At 37.5% G+C, this 13340-nt stretch overlaps 1 protein-coding gene across 1 annotated transcript in view; it reads left to right on the top strand.

Annotated features, from left to right (window-relative positions):
- The window catches only part of RNF216 (ring finger protein 216), a 135210-nt gene that overhangs the window by 18980 nt on the left and 102890 nt on the right, over window positions 1-13340 (top strand). The window contains exons 4-7 of the mRNA XM_072943362.1: window positions 217-1074; window positions 2008-2084; window positions 9691-9793; window positions 11401-11565. Coding sequence (XP_072799463.1) covers window positions 217-1074; window positions 2008-2084; window positions 9691-9793; window positions 11401-11565 — 1203 coding nt within the window. The remainder of the gene's footprint in view (window positions 1-216; window positions 1075-2007; window positions 2085-9690; window positions 9794-11400; window positions 11566-13340) is intronic.

Here is a 13340-nt window from a genome sequence, read left to right on the forward strand (position 1 = left end):
CAATCTATGAATGGCTACTTTGATTCTTAGTTACTATAGTGTGATCAAATTTCAATGTTAAGATAAACATGAAGAATAGGTTTTATGGGGGAGAGTGTTTTTGTTTTTGTTTTTGTTTCTTTCCTGTCCTACCTCAGAAGCTCAGTATAAGTACATGAGGAGATACAGACATAGGAAAAATTGAATTGTTGTTATTAAAATTTCATTTTTTCTTAGACAAATAAACCTCAGACCTCAAGACCCAATCTCATCAAACCAGCTGCTCAATGGCAAGATCTCAAAAGATTGGGAGAAGAAGGGCCTAAAAAGCCTAGAGCATCCTTTGAATCAGATAAGAATGGCTATTTTTCCGTGTGTAACAGCTCATTGTTTGATTCTGGGGCACAGGATGATTCTGAGGATGACTACGGTGAATTTCTAAGTCTTAGGCCTCCTGCAGTTTCTGAATTTATTAAGCCAAGTGGTCAAACAGAAGGAGAATCCAAGCCTGGACCCAGTCATAACCAAGCAACAAGTGACATTGTCAACCCCAGATCAGAGCAGAAAATTATTATCTTGGAAGAAGGTAATCTTCTTTTTCCAGAAAGCGATCCTTTGGACACTCAGAACCAGTCATCTGAAGACTCAGAGACAGAGCTCTTATCAAACCTGGGAGAATCAACTGATATCCTAGATGACCAGGCCATCGAAGAAGACTGCTGGTTAGACCATCCTTACTTCCAGTCTCTGAACCAACAGCCCCGTGAGATAACAAACCAGGTTGTTCCTCAGGAGCGGCAACCTGAAGCAGAACTGGGCCCACTGTTGTATCAGCGTGAGCCCCCAGGATCAGCTTTTCCAAGACCAGCTTTTCCAAGACCAGAACCCCAGCAGGATGGGATTCCAGGCCCCTCTTCTCCTCAGCCTGCCCATCCTCTGGGAGAGCTTGAAGACCAACAATTAGCAATAGATGATGAAGAGCCAGGTCCAGCCTTTCCGCTGCAAGGATCTCAGGAGCCCAGTTTGGAAAACCTTTGGGGGCAAGAGTCGCCTGACATGGATCAAGAACTCATTGCACTATTAGTGAAAGAAACAGTAAGTTTCATTGTGATAAGTAAATAATTACAGACACTGAATATACTAAGTTTCCTTTTGTTGCAGAAACATTGTATGTGTGGACTTCGTTTTCCTAAGGGGTGTATAAACTTGATTTGTAGAATAAAAGGAAAACTCTGAAGATAATGAAAGTTGAATCAGAATTCCTTAATCTATCCTTATCCCCCCTGCAAGCCCTCTGGGATTCTATCTGCAGATCGTAGATGCCCTGGTGCTGTCATATTAGCAGTCTGTCCAGTTTATAAAAAGGAATTGTGTTAACTCCAAATTCAAACCCTGAAAGCAGGTTAATAAGTTATCTAGAGCTGCACTGTCCACTGTGGTAGCCTCATTTGGCTATTTAAAGTTAAATGTCTTACAATTAAATAAAATTTAAATTTTCATTTTCAGTGGCACCGAATTTTAAGTGCTCAGTAGCCACATGGGGCTGAACAGCTGCCATATTGGAAAGCACAATATAGAACATTTCCATCTTTGCATCATGTTCTGTTAGATAGCACTGATCTAGAAGTAATGCAGGGCTTCACGGGCTGCCGTTTACCTTTGAACTGTCTTTTAACCCTTCTTCCCCCAGGTTTTTTCATCTGGTCCAGTTGGTCCTGTGCTGCTTGAGGGTATACACTAGGAAGTGCTTTATTTGTCTTTAGACTCCCTTTACCTGGGCAGAGATGTTCAGTATTTATTGAAAGAATGAAGAATGGGCATGCAGAATGGGAGTGCAGGACCAGATGATCTCTAAGGACTTTTCTAAATTTTGTATTTATGTAGACACATAAATCTGAGCACCTTGTGTTTTGTTTTAAGCCAGACACAAACCTGCTTTCCTAGTTTTTAGTCATTTTATATGTTTTTTACCATCTGGTTTTTATTGCAGTTTGAGACATAAAATGTAATGTTTTTATTTCTTTCCAGGAAGTAAGATTTCCAGATGTAGCAAATGGGTATATTGAGGAAATAATTCATTTGAAGAATTACTATGATTTGAATGTGTAAGTATACCAGCATGCCTTTCTTTTTTTTATTGTGGTAAAATATACATAACATAAATATTTACCATTTTAACCATTTTTAAGTGTACAATACAGTGGCATTAAGTATATTTACAGTTTTGCACAACATCACCATCATCCATCTCCAGAACTTTTTCATCTCCCCTAACTGAAACTCTGTCCTCATTAAACGCTAACTTCCCACTCCCTCTCCCAAACCACTGGCAACCACTGTTCTACTTTCTGTCTCTGAATTTGACTCCCTAGAGACCCCATGTAAGCGGAATCATACAACATTTGTCCTTTTGTGGCTGGCATATTTCACTTAGCATTGTGTCTTTTTTAATCATCTTATTAGAAGAGTTCTAATTTTAGTTGTATACAAAGTGTTTTCTTGTAGAATCCTGCTTACTTATAGAATTAAAATGTTTAGTAAATTCTGAGCATTGACACTACCTACATTTTGGTCAAGATATTAGAAGGCATTTTCTCCCCTATGTTTGTAACAAAATATTCTGCAACTACTCTGCCTATTTGGAAAAATGTTTGAAAGTGTTTCTTTAGTTTTTATTATAAAGATGGTAAGTGTATTTTTTTAAATAAAAGTATCCCAAAGAGACATGCTGTACACCAGAAATTGACATGTGGTAACTGATTGTACTTCAATAAAAAATAATAATAAATAAAAATAAATTTTTAAAAAGTATCCCAGAGAATACAAAATGAAAAATAAGTCTCTTTTCTCTAAGACTTTTTCGCCTCCTTCTAATCTGCAGAGGTGGAAGGAACAGTTGTGAATTTATAAATAAGAGTAGATATTGAACTTAATAAAATCTTCAACTAATGAATATAGATTATTAATTAAACAAAAGAGTATACTAAACCTCTGTCCTCAAAGATTATATGCTGTACTGTAGAACTCAGCCAAGGATGAGTGGGAGCTGGCTGCTGTGACCAACGGGGAAGGGCCCCCTTTCCCAGGTCAGTAGCCCAGAGGAGGTTCTTTTTTTAGTATAAAGACACTGTTGGTTCCATTGGCAGCCTTGTCTATCCCCTCTGTCCAGAGGCAGCCACTGTTTTTTAAACCAGGGTCAAATCAAGGTTTCATAATGTATTTGTCTCTTTAGCTTCTTAATCCAGAGTAGGCCCCTGTTAACTTTTTTTTAATGTCATTGTCTTTTTTCCCCTGTTATTTTTTAACATTAAAAGTTGAAAGACTGTAATATTAACACCCTGTATCCACCACCTAGATTATTATCTGCCATTCTGCTATAAGGAAGATTTTGCCTTTTTATTTTCTCTTGCTTTTTTTTTTAAATCACTTTTTTGTGATTTTTTTTGGTAGACATAAAGGTTTTAATAAGTGGTGTTTTATAATCAGTTATAGTTGTTTTTCTTCTTGATACTGAATCATCCTAAATTTGATGGGTAGGAGCTTCCTCAGATGCACCTGTGTCTTTTTGGCATGACTCCATTAGTCTTTGAGCATGTCCTTGCTTTCTGATATGCCAAGTTACCCCAGGCTTACCTTGAACTTCTCTGCCCCAAACCTGGAATCTGTCATTTTCCCAAAAGCCAGGTTTCTTAGAATAAGGTTTGGTATTTATAACTAACATCTTGGGGTTAGACTTACTCATCATCACTACTAGCCTGTCATAACTTCTAGGACCTTTCAAGAGACAAACCAAGAATATATGTTTTTTTGTCACGAATTTTTATTCATAATTTCCCATTCAAATTTAACAGTAAGATTTTTTCTCAGTCTTTACAATTTTTTTATATTTGTTTTTTCCACTAAAAACTTAATTTCTAATAACATTAATATATTTTTTCTTTTATCCTACAATACGTATAAAATAGTTTAAATATTATAGTACCAATGTTACTGCTAATAATAACTACTGAGTGAAATAAACAATATTTTATAGTTATATTTACACTTAATGTATATTTCACGAAACCATATAGTTAAAATGTGTAGACTGTACTGGGTTGTAGATTGATGATGTTGGTCAGTTCTGGAAATTTTGTGGCCGTTACCTCATTAAATAATTTCTTTGCCCTTTTCTCTTTCTTCTGTCTTCTGTAACACTTTTCTTCTCCCCCTGTCCTCCATGGCTCTTAACTCCATCTCTTTTTCTCTTGAGATGCATTCCAGGTGATTTTTCAGATCTAACTTCCAGCTTACTGTCTTTTCAATGGGGTATAATCTTCTGTTAAATCCACCTGTTATGATTATGATTTTAATTTCAGTTTCTATTTTTTTTTCGTTTCTAGTATTTTTATTTTTTAATTCTTCTGGCTGTTTTTCTAGTGTTTTACTTTTTGTTTGTATTTTTAATCCTTTTAGTTCTTTGGGTACAATAGTCATAGCTTCTTTGTGTTCTGAGTATGATCATTCTGACATGTGAATTTCTTGTGAATCCCATTCTGTTTCTGCTGGTTCTCATGGTGTCCTGTTCACTTGTGTATTTTGTAGAATTTGACTGTTATCTCATTACTTGAAATCTTGATAGAAATGATTCCTTCAGGGAGGATTTATTTTAACTTTTGTCATGTCCTTAAGGGTAATGTCAGTCTAGTACTACTTCAGGTTGTTGTCTGAAAGTTTTATCTTACCCGGATAGTAAGAATTTAGTCCTGAGTGAGGACTGAGTAATCGTCACAAATCCTCAGGAGTTTTGTCTTCCCCTCCGTCCACTCAGCATCAGTGTTAAGATGTGCTTTTCCGTATGGTATCTGAACTTTTTCTCTTAACCTGTATGCCCTGTGAAAACTAAGGGCTTAAACTATTAGGATCAACAAATGCCCTCAGGAAAATCTGGATTTTATGTTTGGCTTACTTCTCGGAGGTTTCTGTTTCACTTAGGTTTGGGCTCCTGGAAATTCCTTACTAGTTTAAATATATTGGTGTACTTTAAAAGTTTTATTTTATCATTTCATTCATCTTTCTTAAAATTTTCAATTTGGAGACTCCCTGGGTACTTAATCTTCCATCCTGCTGGAAGGGGAAGCTATTTCGTTATTTTACATGCCATTTATTCACTCTTCTCAAACCTTTCCTCCATATTGTATATAACATTTTTTTTTTTGGACTGTAACGCACCTACAGAAAAAAGGCACAAAATGCACAGGCACAAGATGCACAGCTTAATAATTCATCACAAATCAAACATTCATGTAACCATCACCCAGAAATCTGAAAGAAATAAAACATTGCCACCATCTTTGAACACTGTATGAAGATTTCACGTAGTCTATTCTTTTGTGACTGGCGTTTGACACTCAGCATTATGTTTGAGGTTCATCCGTGCTTTGTATAACTATAGTTTGTGCATTTTTGTTTCTGTGTAATATTCCACTTATATCAAAATATTATAATTAGGTTTTTCCCTCTGCTTTTGATGGACATTTGGGTTGTTGTCACTTTCTGGCTATCACAAATAATGCAGCTATATACATACTTGTACATGCCTCATAAGCTTCCAGTCTTCACTAGAATTGGCCTTCTTTACCAATATCTTAAAGCAGAAATTTTTTTATTTTATTTTTTAAGTTTGGTCTTGTTTCTCATCTTTTGGGGGATTGGTTTGCAGTTACTAGAAGTGGAAGTGCTGTTTCATTCTAAGCTTTTAAAGTATTTTCTTAGCTGAATCACTGTACTGTACACCAGAAGTTAACACAACATTGTAAATCAACTATCCTTCAATTAAAAAATGAATTAAAAGCAAAAAATGAAACCACCAACGCATTCCAAGGCTAAATAAATAAATAAATATTTTATTTTTGAGTATGTAAACAACATAACAATAACTACATTATTTTTAATAAACTTTATTAAAGCAGTTTTAAATAGCAAAATTGAGCAGAATTAACTACAATTTTTACAATGAAAAATATCTCTGAGATTTGCACTCAAGTGAAAAACAGCTTTTTTTTTTTAATAATGTACCTTTTAGTTCTTTGAATGAAAACATAATTTTTCTCAGAGGGTAAATACAATTTTGTGTGTCTTGATTATGAAATAATGTTAAGGAAAAAATATTTTCCTTTTTTTCCCCCACAGTGTTAATAATGATCACCTTTAATGACAATCATTCTGTTGAATTTTCCTCTTTGTTAAATACTTTGCTTGTTCATAGTTGTTCTGATAAAGACATTATTCTATGTGTAGCACCCCCCCCTTTTTTTTTTTAATATATTGTATACTACATGCTGAAACCCTAAAAGTTAAGATTTGGGATCAGGGATTATAAATAAATTCATCGTCCTTGAAACATATTTCCAAATAGCTTTCCAGTGGAGCTGTACCACTGTATGTTGCTATTAGAGACGTATGAGAATTGTCTTAATAATTACTCAACAATATTGAGTAATGGTCTTGTTTTTGTTGTTGTTGCTAAAGTAATTGTGTTGCATTTCTTTGATAATTTTGTAGCATTTTTTCATATATTTGTTTATAAACTGTATTTCCCTCCTATGTGAATTGTTTACTCCTCTTACCTCATTGAATTTCTTTTTTTGTTAATGTTTTTCTGATTATGAAGTATAATACTTGTTTGTTCATTTTAGAAAATATAAATGATAGAGAAAAGTATAAACCTAGCACATTTAGTTACAGAATACTGATTTGAATAGAAAATACCAAGTAATACTATGAATAATTTGTAGTAAATATTAAGGTAACTCTTTAGAAATTTAGTATGCTGTAATGTTTTCCTGTCGTTCTACAGATGAACATATTATTTTTTAAATATCTTCAAGATTAGTTGCGATCACAGTAAAATGTGATCAAATTGACAGATTCTGTGAGAGTTCTGTTCTCCTACCTCCCGAGTCTCGTACGTGTCCTTTTTTCTAGGGATTTACTGACTGTGCTTTTCACATCATTCAGAAGCAAACATTCATCCTTAAACTTGTAAAAATTCTTGTGAAATCCAAAGGAAGAGGAATGTTCAGTAACTGAATCTTTTCAGACCTACAGTCTGACTTTCCTGTTACTTCCCTTTCATTCCTGTGCACTTGAGACTAAGTTGTTAATTCTCACAACTAAGTTAAATGTTGTTAATGTAAAGCTGAAAGGAGGCCCAAAGCAGAGTTGAGCAAACTGGTATATTGTAGAGCTGACTCTTAGTCACTTTGTGTGCAGTCTTTAAATCACTTTTCGATGTACCCAGCTGGTCATTTTAGCTGGAGGGACCTCTTCACCAGAGACCCCCTGTGATGGTAACCTACTCTTAGGCTGATTAACCAAGACTTCACTCACATGTGATGCAACTTAAATTGGATCGAGGGAGCAACAACTATTAAAGAATAAAAGCTTAGAATATTAACCTGGCTTACTTAGCAGGAGTGCTTTCTTGAAACCCTTTAGCTTGTCAGATCAGATCAGGCATGAAATAGTCTCAGTGGATGGGCAGATTTGAGTTCTGACAAGCCTCCCACTGCCTTTGCCCCAGGCTATAAATATTCATGTATTTGGTTGTAGCTCATTTCTGTAGAAGGGAAACTTTGTTCTTAATTATCTGTGCCACTGAATGTCATTTAACTCCAGGAAAGTAGAGAAGATACTAGAATGGAAAAGAATTTTGGCATTTTAGAGTGAGAGCCTCTGATACCTGCCGTTTGAAGTTCCATATCTTGCAGCGTTTCAATATGTGAAGTTTTTAATGTGGTTAAAAATATAAAATGAATTGGCAAGAGAAGAACCCCTAAAATCTGGGGGTTCTTTTTCCCAGAGATTATATCTACTGTTTTACTTCCATATCATGTACTTTAGAAAATGCATAAAAATAGAAAATTTTAAAGGATGAGATTTTAAACTAGAAATAGAAGTTTTAATACTTTTCTTCCAACATCCTAGCAGATCATCTTCCGTGTTCCCCACTTGGGAGACTTCTGGCTTCACTCATGCATGGCTGTTATATCAAAGAAGATTCTTTACTATTTGACCTTTTTGTCTTTCCCCGAATTCCTGGTTTTTGGCAGTTTGTTGGCCTGTGGTAGTCACACTTGTCAGAACATTACAAACAGGCAAGATTGAGATGGAGAATCTGTTCCATGTCTGGTTTGTAGTACGTCCACGTGTGCGTGTGGATGGGGTTGTCTAGAGCTCTGTGCCTTTCCCCCAAACTACCAGGTTCTTAAAGGTGACTGATGCTCTGATTAGCCCTCAAATATCTGTATAACCTGTCGTGCTCATCAGTTGGTACTGGAACAAAGAGTTACTGTCAGTGATAGTGGTTTGCAAGGCAGTTGTGCTCAGAATTCTTGACTCTGGGTGTTCCCCTTGCTACAACTATAATATGGGTAAGGGGGCTTTTCCCTCTGCAGGCCCCTGGCATTGTGTCCAAGAGACTGGGCATGGAAATAGGAGGAGGGGGGCTTAGCAGTAGGAAGCATGTGGGACTCCTGGCAGTGATGATGGAGAAAAAGGTGTTGAGGTGTGTTGACCAGTCCTGGAGCAGGAAGAGGAAGAGGGGGCTTTGCAGTTGGGCCAGTGCTAAGGGTCCTAAAGAGGGAAGGGAGGTTACTGAAGAAGCATGCCTCCCCATTTTTTAATCTCCAAACACTGGCTCCCAGCTGAGAAGAGGAGCTAGAGGAGAGCAGATTTTCTGTCTTCTGCCTGCTGGACCTACTTAATTAGAGGCTGTACCTTTGACGCTGAACAGGAGAGACCACAGGAGAAAGGAGCTGAGTGAGAATCGTGTTGGGGTACCTACGAGGGAGTAAAGTCATCCTAAGAATCTGCAGGAGCAAGGGAAGGAAGAGAGAGGGGAGGGGAGGCCCCAGCTGCTCTGTGACTGAGAAGCTTTCTTGCCACAGAAGTAGCTCATGCTGCACACCGCCCAGGCTGTCCTTGTCACTGTGGGATCATCCCAAGAGTACAGTTTGTTGCCTTCTTTGGTTGTTGCAGGGTGAAGGGCCTTGCTAGTTAACATTTGTAAATCTGGGTGGTGATAGATCTGTACGTGTTATCTTGTTCTCCATATCCTTACTTTTGAAGAATTTCCATAGTAGTGATATAAAGACCAAGGCTGTGAGTTTGGTACAAAGAGAGTCTGTTCTTAAGCAAACAGGGTGTGTTCCTTCAACCTTACGTCAACTGAGCATCCCCCAAATCGTCATAGGGATAAAAAAATTATTAATGAATTAACAAAAGATCTTCATTTATTTATTAGCTCTCTTAGAAAACTATTTTGAGTTGTGAATGTAAATAAACTTTTTGCCACCCCTTACTTGTTACAGTTTTCCTGACAAACAGTAAATAAATTTTCTTCTCAATTCTCCAGTTCCATATAGTTTACCCAGTAGAAATTTCAGTGACTTCATTACATTGATACCCAACCAGTAGAAAAACTTCAAAGGAGTTTACATTCATCAATATATTTCTTGCTTTTTAAATTAGCAAGTGAAAATAGAAATGCAGCGTGGCTGTCTTCGTCTGTCTGTCTGTTTCATGCTTCTGGTCTGCAGGCGTTTCAGTTCCTTGCTAGGTCAGTTATAATCTGTGACTGGAGACATTTTTTTCAAACATTATGTTTGAATCAATGGGCAAATGTGGGATTTAGGAGCAGTATGAAAGTAACCTCATTTATTTTTGCAGACTTTGTAATTTTCTTCTGGAAAATCCAGATTATCCAAAGAGAGAAGATAGAGTCATTATCGACCCCAGTAGCAGCCTGCTTTCCAGCCAAGATGAGACCAAGGCAAGTGGTGCTCTTGTTCTGCAGTGTCTACCTGGAAATGCTCTGCTTTTTTCATCATTTTTCGCAGGGTGAAGTGCTTTGGCAGGACACTTTTTTTAAGACTATGCAGGAAAATAAGATTTCAGAATATACCGTTCAGTAGAATTTCCAGTCTGAGCCTCTTTGAATCCTGTATTTGACTTCTTTCATGGTAACTATCTTCCCTTCTCCACAAAGAATTAAACAAATCCTCTTTAATCCTACAAATCAGGTTCCTAAGATGAAACAGGAATTGGCCAGAATTCTTTGTGTCTAAATTTAGTTTTTTAACATTTTATTATGAAAATTTTCAAACATACAGTAAAGTCAAAAGAATTTTCCATTACCTATGTAATCAGCAGTACTATTAAAAGTTAATATTTTACTATGTCCATTTTGTCACAAATCTGTCCCTCTGTCCATCAGCACCTTCCTCTTATATTTTATTTCATTAAAATGCACTTCAAAGTAAATTGCAAAAACGTTAATACACTGCCCCATAAATAATTTAACATGCAGATTATTGCCCAGAGTTTAATATCTGTTTATAGTTTTTCTTTTTGTGTAAGATTTTTATACAGTGCATACACCTATGTAACCAAATCCTGTATCAAGATATAAACAGTTTGGTTTTTAAAAACCTTAATCATTGTCTTCATTTGTGATCCAGACTAGCATTTAGTGTGGTTCACGGTTGAAGGAAAGTATAGTTCAGAACTGCTTCGGTGGGATCTGTTGTGGGATCCTTCCCGTGAATTCTTTTTGACTATTTATGTACAGGCATTGCTTGTTTTATTGTGCTTTGTAGGTGTTACAGGGTTTTTTAAAATATATAAATTGAAGGACTTTTTTGTGGCAACCCTGCATCAACCAGGTCTATCAGTGCTGTTTTTCCAGCAGTATTTGCTCACTTCATGTCTCTGTGTCACATTTTGGTAACTCTCACAGTATGTCAGACTTTTTCATTATTACTATATTTGTTATGGTGATCTGTGATCAGTGACCTTTGTGGTTACTTATTGCAAGAAGATTGACTTGCTGAAAGCTCAGATGATGGTTAGCATTTTTTAGCAATAAAGTATTTCTTAACTGAGGTGTATATATATTGGTTTTTTTAGACATAGGGTATTGCACACTTAGTAGACTACAGTATGTTACAGAATTATATAAACATAACTTTAACTTTTCTATGCACCAGGAAACCAAAAAATTTGACTCACTTTATTGTGACTTTAACTTTATTGCAGTGGCCTGGAACCAGACTCACAGTATCTCTGAAGTATGCTTGTTTTCTGTAGCTGGAAAAACATTTTGTGTAAAGAAAATGGCTAAAAGATGGGGTTCAAATCCACAGCTATACTCTTTCACAGTTCCAACTAGTAAAACTAGTCTTCAGACTCCAGACAGCTTGTTTAATTTGTCTGAATCACCATTTCTTTATCTCTATTCAGGGCTGGTATCTTCCTTAAGAGTAATTATGAGTACAAGTCAGATTATTCTATTCTGTAAAAAGTAATTCTTCAAATAATTTCCCTGGCATGGGAAATGCACCGTCTGGCCCCTAATGTTGTGCTTCTCTCTCATTTCAGATGCCAAAAATAGACTTTTTTGACTATTCTAAATTGACTCCTCTTGATCAGCGCTGCTTCATCCAAGCTGCTGACCTCCTGATGGCCGACTTCAAAATGCTCAGCAGTCAGGACATCAAGTGGGCCCTGCATGAGCTCAAAGGACACTATGCAATCACCCGAAAGGTGCTCTACTTGGTCTTCCTGGTGGGGTCACACCTCTTGACTATTTCCCATGATGACAGTGAAGAGTTCAGCTTGTGGAAATTGGGATGGTTTATGATGGCGAAGAGCTAAGGAGTTTGTCAGGGTGAAGATAAATAGACAAGAGTATTTGCTGATCAGGAAGAACTGAATGAAGAGAAATACAGATTAGAAGCAGGGAGTTTCTGGTTTGATCATAAAAACATGGAGGCTAATGAATTTCACCATGGAATGCTGGATGACTGGAGTGTAAAAGATGTGTTCCAGTGCTGCTCCTCCCTGATTTGCTTTCTGACGTGGGTCTGGTCACACAGTCCTCCCCCAGATAGCTCAGTTACTAGTTACATGAGGTGTAGAGTCTGTGAAGGGTCCAGGAACCCAGTGCTGCCCAAGGAGTGGTGATTTTCCTCAGAAGAGAGCAGGCAGCTACTAAAAGCTCTCAGGGTTTGGTTTTGTTTTGTTTTTTCCTTCTGGGCCCTAAATAAGATTTTATTTAAGAGCCTCTGTTCCAAGGCTTAGAAGGCTGCTGGTCAGTAGTGGGTAATGGACATGCCTCATTTAGTGAAGTCCACTGTGTGGTACCTCTTGTCATGGCGGTCAGCCAGGACAGAAGGGTGAGCACTAATAGGCCCTTAGGTTGTTCCTCTCCTCTCTCTTACCTTTAAATCTGTTGCTCCTGCTGAAGTTCTGGGGATTCTCAGCAAAACGTGTGCTTTACTTTCCAGAAGACAAGCAAATGTGAAGTTACTTTAATGATTAAAACACCCACTGGGTCTTAACCTGAAGGAAGATGACTGTGCTGAGTCTAGGCCCTACCACTTTAGTTTGCAAAGATCCAGGTAACTCATCAAACTCCTAACTGTAGGTTCATTTTAGGTAAAATTACTCTGAAGGAAACACAGTTAGTGCTGTCTATTTCTGAATCTCATACCTCATGCTAAATAGGGAATGCGTGTACTGTCATTGAAAAATGAATGACCTCTTGCCCCACCCAGTAATGATCTTGAGAAAGAAAGGCTTCTTTCATCATTAGGCCCTGCCTGGCATCTTAACTGATCTTGTGGTGCCTTATACCTTTTCTGAGCTCCCAGGGAGCCTAGATGGAAAGTAAAAGGGCAGCAACAGCAGGCACCTCCTGGGCCTGGGGGCCAGTTGGTCCTCATTAGTGATGTCCCAGTCACCATCCTGAGGTCAGTAAGAGAAACCTCACTTGCAGACGCTTCTCCCCACCGAAGGTCTGATCCTCCCTCAGCCCACTAGGTTTTGGAAAGGAGGTTGTAGGGTTTCACTTCTTGTGGCTCAGTTCTTTCTTGTTCAAATCTTCCTTATCCTTTTCCTCGTTTTTCTGGCCCTTTGTATTTTTTATGGTGTCTGCTTGTTTTGATAGGTAAGTTTAAAATTTGCAGAATTTTGAAAAGAGGTGTGTTGGACTGTTTGAATGAATGTAAGATGTCTAAGGGGAAATAATATTTGGCAGAAGCTAAGATCTGATGTGCTCAATTAGAACTTAGAATCACCCCCTGCTGTATGCTCATGGTACACAAGGGTTCTGTCTTGTGGAAAGTGACGCTCACATGGACAGGAATGTAGAAAACACACCCAGAGATGCTTCCTAATACAGCAATAGCATGGCTTCCCTGTGCCACTCTTCAAGCATGGTGATGGCTTAGGGACTATGAAGACGCAGTCAGTTTTCCCTGGGTTTCTCTCTCTCTTTCTCTTTTTTTCCTTCACTTTTTACTATAAACATCAAATAT

Source organism: Vicugna pacos, chromosome 18 (genome assembly GCF_048564905.1).
Source record: "Vicugna pacos chromosome 18, VicPac4, whole genome shotgun sequence".
In the NCBI taxonomy this organism is placed as follows: domain Eukaryota; kingdom Metazoa; phylum Chordata; class Mammalia; order Artiodactyla; family Camelidae; genus Vicugna; species Vicugna pacos.